Source organism: Vipera ursinii, assembly GCF_947247035.1.
Source record: "Vipera ursinii genome assembly, chromosome: 1".
In the NCBI taxonomy this organism is placed as follows: Eukaryota; Metazoa; Chordata; class Lepidosauria; order Squamata; family Viperidae; genus Vipera; species Vipera ursinii.
Window position 1 is genome coordinate 157122027 of NC_139512.1, and position 12619 is coordinate 157134645.

The 12619-nt window shown below is 41.0% G+C and overlaps 1 protein-coding gene across 1 annotated transcript in view; it reads left to right on the top strand.

The window, feature by feature from the left end:
* The window catches only part of ERICH2 (glutamate rich 2), a gene marked incomplete at both ends in the record, with an annotated part of 48494 nt that overhangs the window by 5645 nt on the left and 30230 nt on the right, over nt 1–12619 (top strand). The window contains 2 exons of the mRNA XM_083368112.1: nt 3963–3996; nt 8431–8467. Of these exons, the coding sequence (XP_083224238.1) occupies nt 3963–3996; nt 8431–8467 (71 nt within the window). The remainder of the gene's footprint in view (nt 1–3962; nt 3997–8430; nt 8468–12619) is intronic.

Below are 12619 nucleotides of genomic sequence, written 5' to 3' on the forward strand. Positions count from 1 at the left end.
TCTTATTCCTTCCCAGTACTTGCAAGAACGGCTGGGAGAGGGGGCACATGAGTGTTGTCAAGCAGTGGTCAGATCTACAAAGCACTCAAATTACTTTATTCTCACTTGAACTCAAGCCAGACCTGCTAAATGCAGTTTACTGGCTTAAATGAATTTCAGATTATGAATACAGTGATTTGCAGAAGTTCTGGTGTTCTGCAGAGATAGCAGCAGTTGCACGTATGATACATAATTATACACAAAATTATATTTATGTAAATCTGATTATCTGGTCCCAAGAGATGAAGGTTACAACTAGTCTTGATACAAGAATTATATAGAGAAGGTCATATAATAACTATTAATAGGAATGTTTCAGCTTTGAATGCAAGATTGGAGGGTGACTTGCTGAAGAATATCCAACACATTGGAGTATTGTGATAGTAGGTTGATTCTAGAATGATCTTTTCCTACCCTTTAATTCTGGAGATCCTGTATTCACTAAAATGATTTCTTTTCTGCTTCTATTTCTATAGCAATTTAGTTGACACATTTTGTGTCATAATAATTAAGGCTACATTAAAGCTGCATAATTTATATTTACAAACTACAAATCAGCAATGCTGTATCCAAAAATAAGTAAGAGTAAATTGAGTATACTTCCTTACATCTTAAGTTACCTGGTTTAGTAAGCTTTTTACAATATTTGCAAAATCAGTTATTGTTTAGGGACTTTCTATTGGCCCTACTTAAAGTTTACAACAGCACAATAAAGCAACATCAATCCCAGTCTTCCCCTTTGATTACATTAGCCTCATTGCAGTTTAGGATACAAACAATAATGCACCATCATTTTACTATACTTAATTCATTTGAATTAAATTACCAAAACTCTAGTCTCTACATGTGCTTTGTGGTTTATGAAAATTTAAAAAACAACATATATCTCACAGACATATAGTGTAAAAGAAGATAGATAGAAGAGAGACTTTACAGGCTTGCAAAGTGTAAGAGGGGTTTTTGTTTGTTTTTGTTTTTTTGAAAAAGTTGGTTTCATTATAATATACTTTTTAAACGTGTATGTGAATATTTAATGCCAGGTGCTTATAATAATTACTGTGAATAGGAATATTAAGTAATATTTTGAATGCATGTAAGATGACTGGTTTTTACATATACAGTATGCAGTGCTTTTTTTCTAAAAAAAAAAAAAAGTGCCGGAACTCAGAGGTGCTGTCACTGGGAGTGATGCCGGTGTCTTGCTATGGCATCGCCGCCCGTCCTTTGCACCCCCACCCTTGCGGCTCGAAGCCACGTGTGGGGATTCCCCTCCCCACAGCCGCCATGGGAATTCCCCTCCCTGCAGTTGCCATGCCGCAGCCCATGCTGAGCCCCCACCTGGAGCTGCTCTGAACCCCGACCCAGAGCTGTGTTCCTTGTGGCAGTGGTCTCTGGCGCCAAACAGCTGATGGCCTCTGGCACCGGCACTCATTCACTTACTGCCCCGTTGCTTCCAAATGCAGTGAGTGAGCGAGCAAGTGGCGTTTGGAATTGATGGGGCAGTAAGTGAGTGAGTGAACGAGCAAATGGCATTTGGAAGCGACGGGGCAGTAAGTGAGCGAGCGAGCAAGAGGCCTTTGAAAGAGATGGAGTGAGTGGGGGACAGACTGAACGAGGTGCCTTTGAAAGAGACGGAGGAGTGAGTGAGAGCGACTGGAGGCTTTTGTGAGCAAAGTGTGAGTGAGTGTGGGGGGGCTTTTGTGAGCGAAGGGTGAGAGAAAAGGAAAAGTGAGGGGGAGAAGGGAAAAAGAAAAGGCACTGACTTCTGACTTTCTCTGTTACAGGAGTAGAAGGAAGCATTAACATTGAACCTCAACTTTTTGCTTTTCTATAATATTATAAAATAGCCATTTTATAATGGCTATTTTATAATGGCCTATAACAATAAATGAATCTAACCAATGAAAAAATAACCCCCCTCTTTTTTTTAGTCATCAAGTTTTTGACACCTTGTTAAGCACTGGTGGTGCTTGAATATTGTCATGTCCTAAAAGTGGTACAATTTCTGAAAAGGTTGAAAAGCTCTGATGTAAATGCAGCCTAAATTGTTTATTGCCATCCTATTTGCAAATAATATCTTACTTACCTAGTTGAGATGGTGTAGTTGGGCAGCAGGGAGGGGTGCAAAGTTCCTGCCTTCGCTGCAGACAACTTGCCTGTGCAATGTTTGCCGGCTGGGTCTTTTGGCGTGGTCAGCAACAATTCCTATTAGCTTTTGAAAGCCAATAGGCCAGGCGTAGGTAACCTTGGCTCTTTTATGACTCGTGGACTTCAACTCCCAGAAGATGTTACATAACATAACATCAACTGGAAGATGTTAAACTGTCCTTCTGTTTCTTTCCTTCCCAAAAATTGTGATAATGAGTCCTCTCTAAGCTCTGCTGATCAGCTTGTCCTGGATTGTTTTGCCACAAAACAGAACGGTTTACAAGTTGCAGTTGAGACATCTCATTTTAGATATATCACATATAATTGAAGATTGTAATTAGTTGCGTGTGCATGTTCAGCAAGTGTGATGTATTTGTGCTGGCATTTCTAGGTCTCTTTCCAACCACATCCAGAAAAATTTGTAACAAACATTGGAATTCTTAAGAAACAAATTGTTTCCCAGCAATTTGTTACTGGAAGGAAAAAGCAATCCTTGCTGCATTACTGATCCCAGGGAAGCATTTGCATGTATGCAGATATCCTTAGGGTGCCATAGTTATAGATGAAAAATATTGGTTGCAAAGTTGGCATTTCTGCATGTAATACAGATATTTTGGACTTATTTTTGTTTCTTTGCATGTTTGATATTTTTAAAAAGGCATATGCTACTGACTACGCTTATGCACATATATAACATCTTTTGCTAGGATACATGACCACTGCTTGTCCAGAATGTGAAAAGTGAAAGATTGTGACTAAACAAAATTTTAATGTACAGATAATACCCCCAGAAATTATTTTAGCCTTTTTAATAAATGTTGTTATTGATGTTAAGCTCACCATGGAAAACATCATATATTGTTATGTATATACTAGGTTAATTATTTAAAGACTGAAGTGCAACATAACTAGATCCTAAATAATCTATTTTTCAAAACACACCACAGTCCAAACAGTAAAAGTAAAGTCCAAATTAAGAATATTTCACTCTTAAGAATTGTTTAATTTAAAGTGGTTTAGTTGTAATAGATGGTTAGATTCAAAATAGTTTTCAAGAGTATGTACAAAAGATACTATTTTTTTCTAGCATCAGCTAAATTAGACGTATTACATTGAGAAAAATGTTTCTCGTTTCTTTCCTGTTACCTTTATTGATTTCATTGCAGAGATGTTAACATAGGAAATAGATTATTTTGTTATCTAATTTTACCTTCCAAAAGACAGAAGCAGATGAAAAATGTGAGGTTCTTTCCTGTTGGCTTTTTTGAATTAGCTGCTTTAGATTCTAAAAGTTTAGTTCCTAAAGAAGTAACCCTGTAAATAATTTTAATGTCCTCCTTTAGTGCAAGGTAGGCAACCTTGGCTCTTTTATGACTCAAGGACTTCAATTCCCAGAATTCCTGAGCCAGCAAAAAAAGGTGCCAGAACGCCGTTCTGAGTGTTCTATGAGGGCAAAAAAGCCCTGCATATATGTATTTTATTATTAATAAAGCATTAAAAGAAAAGTATATTTAATAAAAGTAAATATATTCAGTATTAATGGAACAATATAGCATCAAGAAAAAAGTTGTAGTAGAACTAGATGATAGTCGTGGAAGAAAGAAATGGTAGTAGTAATGGAGAAGGACTATAGCCCCCTCTTTCAAATATTGTCAGACATTGTAGCAACAATCCACTGGTACAGACCAGGTTTCCTAAATTATACACATATGAAACTTGTTTTCAGAAATGACTTCTTAGAAATATTTGGATTTTTTTGTTTTACACTTATTCAGGTTTCTGGAATGATGGAAGTGATCGCTCCTGAAGGTATTTATTTAAAACATTATATTTTGCATTGTAATATTTTCTTGGATGTCTTTACATTTTAGTTTTTATCAGTGGCGTAGTTTGGGTTGTCAGCACCCGGGGCAAGGCAAGTAATTTGCGCCCCCTAACCCGTGGATTTTAGCACTCGAGTCTCTTCCACTAGCTCAGGAATTCTGGGAGTTGAAGTCCATGAGTCATAAAAGAGCCAAGGTTGCCTACCCTTGAGTTAGGTTCAAGGCAAAAAAGGGTCTCTGGAGAAGAGGGAAAATGCTAGTTTAAAACTGAAACAAGGCAACTTTAAGGTGCCTCAGCTGTGATTTAGGATGAGACAAAGAGAGGACATGGTGTTGAAAATGGTTAATGGGGCATGTTTGTTCCACTCTTAGTGGACGTCAAGATAAACCCCACGAGAGAATGACCTTACAACAGATGTGAATAGGCTTGGACTACGTTTGTAGATTGAGTGCATACATCACATGGAGCGATGATGGGCTTCATCAAGATTTATGATCCCACAATTGGCTAGTTTTCTCCATCTTGTCCTAAACCCTGGATACCAACCACGGTTTATGGCTTAGCATGTGGTGTGGGGTGACCCAACATGTTAGGCAACAAACAATGACTTCCAACTTACAATGCCTCAGCTTCCCAAGGTTATTCCAAAGCCGGAAAAGCCAACCAACCCACCCTGCAGCTTTGCCTGCTTAGGCTGAACCCCAAGAGTTCATACTTGCTGCAGCGCCCGACCTATTTTCTGCCCAGACGCTGCTTATCCAAGCCAAGCCGCCTCCTTCTCTTTGGCACCTCGCCCCAAAGATTCGCCGGACTGGCTGGAAACTCTCGCTGCTGGCGACGTGTGTCGGGGGGGGCGTCCTGATCGCCTCCTGCAGGGGGAACCGAGTGGCCACAGAGAGTCAATACGGCAGGAGGAGGAGGAGGAGGAGGAGGAGCAAGCAGCCTCAGGTGCGGCGGCTGCAGTTGTTACCTTTACCTCCGGGAAAGGAGGAGACGGGGGCGGGAGCTGGGTCGGGGGGGGCAGGCTTGCAGGTTGAGAGCCAAGCGGAGGAGAGCTGCAGCGGGAGAAAGAGAGGGAGGCAAGACGGTGCCAAGCCTCCCCACCCCCACCCGAGAAAGGAGGCGATCCGCAGCTGCGAGAGGACGGGATCCTGCTCTGGCTGGGCGCAGCGAATGCGGTTGCTTTCTATGCTCCGCCCACTCGCTCGCTCCTCCGACCCTTGGTGAAGCAGAATCGTCCCCCTCCGGCGAGCTTAATGGGCGCCCCCCCAGATGTTGCGCCCGGTGCGGCCGGCCCCCCCTGCACCCACCACGCTACGCCACTGGTTTTTATATCAAAAATGTAAATGCTTAAATTCAATCCCATTCTGAAGAATCTGCACGTTGAACTAAGTCATTCTTACTTCTGAGTAAGCTTGCATAAGATTGTACTATAAGAAAAATTATTGACAGATGTGCAACTTTGTTAACCTGTAAATTGTAAAGTTGACATTTTTGTCTCTGTGTAGCGGTGCTGTTCAGAGCAAACATGTGGAAAGCAAATGTTTAATTCTCTTCCTCCTCCTTCTCTTTGACAAGAGCCTCACATCCTGTGTTGTGGCTTAAATCACAGAGACCTCCTAAATTTCTCCATCTAAAAATGGAATTTAGCCAATATTTTATATGCAGTTTCCCAACTTTTATCTACTAGGATGATGTTAGATGTTTCATAATAGAAATTGTGAGAAAGAATTATACTTTTTTGTTGTTTCTAAAGTAGATACTGATACGAATATATTGTTTAAAGTCCACCAGGCAAGAAATTAAGAAAGAAAAATGGGATTAGGATATTGGGCATATGCAAGCTGCCTTATACAGTACTGTATACCAATACCACATTTCAGAAAAGATAGAATGACTACTGTATGACAGATGTTTATTTCTAAAAATGGACACCCATAATTATTTGCTTCTTTCTTCTTTCTAGCACTGTGTGTCTCAAGCTTTCTGCACTCATGGATCACTAAACAAACATTTCTCACCAACATCATATATGTGTCACTTGTATACCTCAGTATATCAGTTGTCAGCCATGACTTTTGTGAGCCAGTTGACTAGTATCGAATGCAGGGAAGTTGGGGCTGAGGCAGGACTTGGCTTGGCTCTGGCTACCTGACCTTCAGTGATTGTGGGGAATTGGGCGCTCAGAGGGCAGAAGACTCTGGCCAGCTGATTAGCAGGGAAGGTAGAAAGCAGGGCTGTGATAGAGAAGGACTCTCCAGGGGTGTCAAACTGCCGGCCCGCGGGCCGGTTTCATCATACTGAAGCTGTGCCCACCCCATTGCCGGCAATGCAAAAAGAGTCGTGATACATCGTGACATGTCACATGACGTGGCGAGTTTGACACCCGTGTTCTAGTCTGACCAGTCAGCCAGCAATGAATGCAGGGAGGCAGAGATTAAGGCACAGAGTGTGGTCTGATGGGGGCGCAAACCCAGTGGCTGGCAGAAGTGTAAACAGACTCTGGCCAGTGAACGTTGGGAGGCTGTGGGCCCCCATCGGCCAAACTGTGGTCCATAGACAACAGTTTAGAAATCACTATATTGGCAGTTTTAGGAGATTCCTGGTACAACTAAATAGAATTTCCATACACAGTTAGACTTAATGAGCATACTTGGAGATGCCATTGTATTATTTAAGACTATAATTCGTAACGAATATGGACTCAAGCATCAACTCCATTCCCCCCTTCCCTCCTTTTTCTGGATTTTTAGTCACGTTGCCTGATGAAGAGATACTGAAAACTCAAAAGCTTACATACTGTAAGAAAGGTTTTGCCTAGATATTGCATTGCTTTTCCTAATAGCATGTCTGATTTGTTTTGCTTTTTACAAAGTCTCTTTAAGGACTCAGGTGAGAGTTTTTCTTTACCATATCCAAGAGATGCTATGGACTGGATCTGAGATCTTCTTTCTCCATACGGAGCAGGTTCTGCTCCATTGGGGCCTCTGCACAAAAGTCAAGATGGTGATAGTAATAGTGTGATTGAGGACTTTTTTTGATCCCATAAGTCCCTGTATTAGGATATTGAGAGAACAATTATTTTCTACTTAAAATGATGGTATTGGTGATAACTGTATTTTCTGAGTATCTGTTGCATTCAGTACAAGCGAGAAACCATTATTTTGGTTGGTAAAAGCCCATTTTGTTAACTTTTTGTATAAAAAAAATATGTATTCTCAACCTTTATCAGGAATGTATGCGTATGTGTGTGTATTTAGGCTCTAAATATACAGTATATATTAATACACATTGAAATTGATAAAATATACAATATGATTTTATGAAGAAACTATTTTATATACTTCATATAAATGTATATAAATATATAAATATTTACACTTGATTTACAAGGGCAGAGAAGTAAAAAAAAGGGCAGAGAAGTAAAAAAAAAAAATTTTTCTTTCACACTCTTCCAGAATGTGCTCCAGTTTGTTGTTCATAGCTAAAGAGTTTACACTTAGAGCAGACATGTCAAACACAAGGCCCGGGGGCCGGATCCGGCCCGCGAAGTGGTTTCATGTGGCCCGTGAAGCCATCCAGGAAACAGTGAGGGAACGGCCCCCACTGCCTTGGCCCTGGCCCAGAGACCCTCCTTCTGCCAGAGACGCTCAGATCTGTCCCACTCCTGCCCAGGCCCCCATAGGCACCCTTGATGCAAACGATGTAGAGCTAGCCATGCCCACCCAGTAGGCCATACACACTCTAGCCATGCCCACTCGATAGGCCACGCCCACCCAGGCCACACCCACCCGCCCCCCTGATGGCAACCGCAATGCTGATGCGGCCCTCAGTGAAATTGAGTTTGACACCCCTGACTTGGAGGTTACTATAAAGCAGATAAAAGGAGTTTCTGAAGAAAAGTATAGCAAAGGAGAGAACTCCTGCTATACATTCTCCTGACCTAGAGCCCATTTCGTCCTCACTGCTACTTGTCCCAGTATTCCTCAACATTGCTAAAACACACCGAGCGTGGTTCTTTGTCAGAGGTGTTTCTTTTTATTTGTAATTTTTCTTTAACTTTACAGCTAAAACTATCTGAGCTGCAAAAATCCAAATAACCTTTAGATTGGTGCAGAGAATTGTTTGTTGCTATCTTGTGAGCATCCTAATTTTTATACTTCTGATCTGGTAGCCCTAGCGCACCTGCCTGCTCCCCAAATATTTACAAGTCATTACCTTTCTTTTGTATGAATCACGTTTTCCACTTATATTTATTACATGCATGATTACTGTTTCTTCAAATTTTATTTTATATGCGTCTTGAAAACTTTTATCAGTCTGTTATTGTGTGTTATTGATCTTCTTTAGACACTAAAGCAGGTGAGGTTTGAAGGCATTGATTGAATATACATAATATTTTTCTTTCTTTTTTTTAAGATGGGTTTATCTTAGAAACTCGTTTGCCTTTGTCAAGGTAAGGAAGAAAGAAAATTTTGCTCCGGGGGAGTTTCAGCATTTTGAGAATGGAAGATCTTTTGCTCTCCTCAGGATTATCTGCCTGATAAAATACTAATAATTTTTAACTAATAATCCTTATTTGGAATTAAATTTGACCAGATAAATGGGGCTTAAATGGAAGAATAGCTGCGTACTAAGAACCTAACTGTACCTTGCACACAGATGATGCAACAGCCTCTCCTCACTTCCTTCCACAAAACTCTTCAAAAGAAAATGCAGCTTTGGTAAAGAAACTGAAGGAAGTGCTTCATCACCTCCCACTTTCTATGTTCATTTGATTGTTGTTGTTGTTAGTTACGAAGTCGTGTCCGACCCATCGCGACCCTATGGACAATGTTCCTCCAGGCCTTCCTGTCCTCTACCATCTTCTGGAGTCCATTTAAGCTCACGCCTACTGCTTCAGTGACTCCATCCAGCCACCTCATTCTCTGTCGTCCCTTTCTTCTGTTGCCCTCAATCTTTCCCAGCATTAGGCTCTTCTCCAGTGAGTCCTTCCTTCTCATTAGGTGGCCAAAGTATTTGAGTTTTAGCTTCAGGATCTGGCCTTCTAAAGAGCAGTCAGGGTGGATCCTCTAGGACTGACTGGTTTGATCGCCTTGCAGTCCAAGGGACTCGCAGAAGTCTTCTCCAGCACCATAGTTCAAAGGCTTCAATTCTTTGGCGCTCAGCCTTTCTTATGGTCCAGCTTTCACTGCCATACATTGCTATTGGGAAGACCATAGCCTTGACTATACGCAATTTTGTTGGCAGGGTGATGTCTCTGCTTTTTAGTGTGCTGTCTAGATTTGCCATGGCTTTCCTCCCAAGGAGCAAGCGTCTTTTAATTTCTTGGCTACAGTCCCCATCTGCAGTGATCTTGGAGCCCAGGAAAATAAAATCTGTCACTACCTCCATTTCTTCCCCATCTATTTGCCAGGAATTGAGAGGGCCGGATGCCATGATCTTGGTTTTCTTAATGTTTAGTTTCAACCCAGGTTTTGCACTCTCCTTCTTCACTCACAACAAGAGGCTCTTTAGTTCTTCTTCACTTTCTGCCATTAGAGTGGTATCATCTGCATATCTTAGGTTGTTGATGTTTCTTCCGGCAATTTTAATTCCAAATTTTGATTCATCTAGCCCTGCCTTTCTCATGATGTGCTCTGCATATAAGTTAAATAGGCAAGGCGACAGTATACAGCCTTGCCGGACTCCTTTCCCAATTTTGAACCAATCAGTGGTTCCGTGTCCAGTTCTCACTGTTGCTTCTTGGCCCGCATATAGGTTTCTCAAGAGACAAATAAGATGGTCTGGTATGCCCATCTCTTTAAGGACTTGCCACAGTTTGTTATGATCCACACAATCAAAGGCTTTAGCATAGTCAATGAAGCAGAAGTAGATGTTTTTCTGGAACTCTCTAGCTTTCTCCATGATCCAGCGTATGTTAGCAATTTGATCTCTAGTTCCTCTGCCTCTTCGAAATCCTGCCTGTACTTCTGGTAGTTCTCGATCCACATACTGCTGGAATCTAGCTTGTAGAATTTTAAGCATGAGAAATGAGTGCAATGGTGCGATAGTTTGAACATTCTTTGGCACTGCCTTTCTTTGGAATTGGAATGTAAACTGATCTTTTCCAATCCTGTGGCCACTGTTGAGTTTTCCAAATTTGCTGGCAAATTGAGTGTAGCACTTTTACTGCATTGTCTTTTAAGATTTTGAATAGCTCAGCTGGAATACTGTCACCTCCACTAGCTTTGTTGTTGCTCAGCTTTTCTAAGGCCCACTTCACTTCACATTCTAGGATGTCTGGCTCGAGGTCAGTGACCACCTCATTGTGATTATCAGGGACGTTAAGCTCATTCTTGTATAGTTCATTTGATTACTCTGTCCCAAAGCTGTTTTTCTTAAAAATTAAGGAAGCAAAAAGTATCTGTTTTAGGTATAGGAAACGTTTACTGTTAGAACAGTGGCTTATAAGGCCACTCAAAATATTGTAAAACAGTGTGCAGGTTTCTGAGTTCTCTGGAAATTTCTTCTCATCCTAGAGAAAGGAGGAGCGGCTTGAAATTAGTTACTGGCAATTTTGTGGACACTGTAAAATTGGAAATGAAACCAGTACAGTACTACACCTTCAAATTTAACTTGAGTAGACACTACAATAATTTTGGAATGCATATAAAATTATCCATTTGACACTTAGAATGATGTGTAATTTTTGAAAGTATATACTCTGGGAGTTACTATAATCTTTCTCCATTCATATGTGAAAAATAGGTCCTGGGGTATTTAAGAGAGGATGTGGGGGAATAGGGGCTTGTTATGTTGCTAATATAGTGATATAAATATAACGGGGAACGGAGTATGCCCTGCAAGTAAATGTTGGGGTAATAGCCGACAGGAGTAGATATTGATCGAATGCTACAACCTACCAGTAGGTATTACAAAGAAAACAGACTGCTGTTTGGCCTCCCTATTTTTTTTAGGCGGGAGTCTAACTAAGGGAATCAATGTGATTGGAAAGGTGGGCCTTCCAAATTAAATGTTAACATGCCAAGTCAATTATTGAGGAAACATCTGTTCTCTAGGAGTTCATCCTGAGGAAAGTACTGCTTTGTCATTACAAAGATCTGGCCAAAAGAAAAAGAGGGGGTTAATTTCTCCCTGCTCTGCCTGGCAGACTGCTTTGGATGGAGCAGGAGAGACAGGCAGACAGACAGACAGACAGACAGGCGGTGGTAGATCCATAATCTGTAGGAGTTTGGTTTTCTGATCAGAAGCTCTGTCTAACTCTCGTCCATTTTGATTGATAAAATCTCTCATGTCCCAGATAGTCATGGAAGATTTTTAGTGCTTTCCTGAAGGTAGGAAGTCTGTTTAAAAGAAGTTGTAATAAGAACTTTTTTTTAAAAAAAGTCTTCCCTTAAGCCAGGAGATCTCTGTAATATAGGCCAGTCTCAAATATTATATTTCTGAGTAAGGCTGAATGAAAATGTTTCCGATTGAAAAAGTTTCCTTTCAGTACCAGATGATTTTAATTATATTGATTAGACAAGACAATCTGAGTTTCAGCTGACATATGTTATTTGGTCATAGGTCAGCTGAAACACTTGGTCTTGATGGATGACAGTTTAATGGATATTTTGGTAGTCTAACCATTGTATCCCTCTGGGTGATCTGGTGGGCTTGGACCTAGAGCTAGGAACAGTTCTTTGCAGAGTACTGTGTTTGCAATGATTCTGGTCCTATTCTTTGGACATGTCCAGAAGATAGTTCTGGGAGATTACTATGCAGTATTACGGCTACTGACTGATGGTCCCCAACTCTTTAAAATGTGCCTAAAACCACAAGTCATTTGGAGCTTTAGAAGTATGCTGATAACAGCCAGGTCCGCGGATTCCTCCTAACTAATTCCAAAGAAGCAATTGGTACACTAATGCCTAATTTAAATAATGGCCCGGATAAGGGAGAATCTCTTATGAATCTCTGCTGTTGCTAGATTCAGAGGTGGTGACTGCAGCAAGGAATGTATTTGCATAATTGCAGCCAGTATGCCATCCATTCTTTTCTGATTTTTTTTTATGCTTACTTAACATTTCTTCCCTTGACTACATTCTGTCTTGCCTACTATAGCGTACTTTATGTGGAGCTATTCTTGAAAAAAGGTATTTTGAAATTGGTGCAAAACGCTGTGGCTAGGTCCAAGATTTAGGGGTCACGAGAGGATGGTATTAAACTATCTGTATTAGCTTCTACTAGCCTAGAGCAAAAATTTAAGTATCGGTTATGATCTTTAAAGCCATAAACGGGTTAGGGCCTTTTACCTGGCATGAACTGACTGAGTCCGGAGTGAAGAAGGAAGAGGGTTTGAAATGTTCCCATCGGTAAACTGGTGGGAATGGGGACGGCAGTTCAGATGTGAGAGATACTCGCAGCAACGAGAGACACCGTTCTTCACATTAACTGAGTTAATGTTAGGGCAAGAGGCAGCTATTGCTTTTGCCATTGTTGCCTTACCACCCCTTCCTCCGAAAGAGCAGCATCCCTGCCCAGTGACCTCATTGCTGGGTTAGTACTTTTATTTATTTATTTATTTTAATCCCATTTATATCCCGCCCTTCTCCGAAGACTCAGG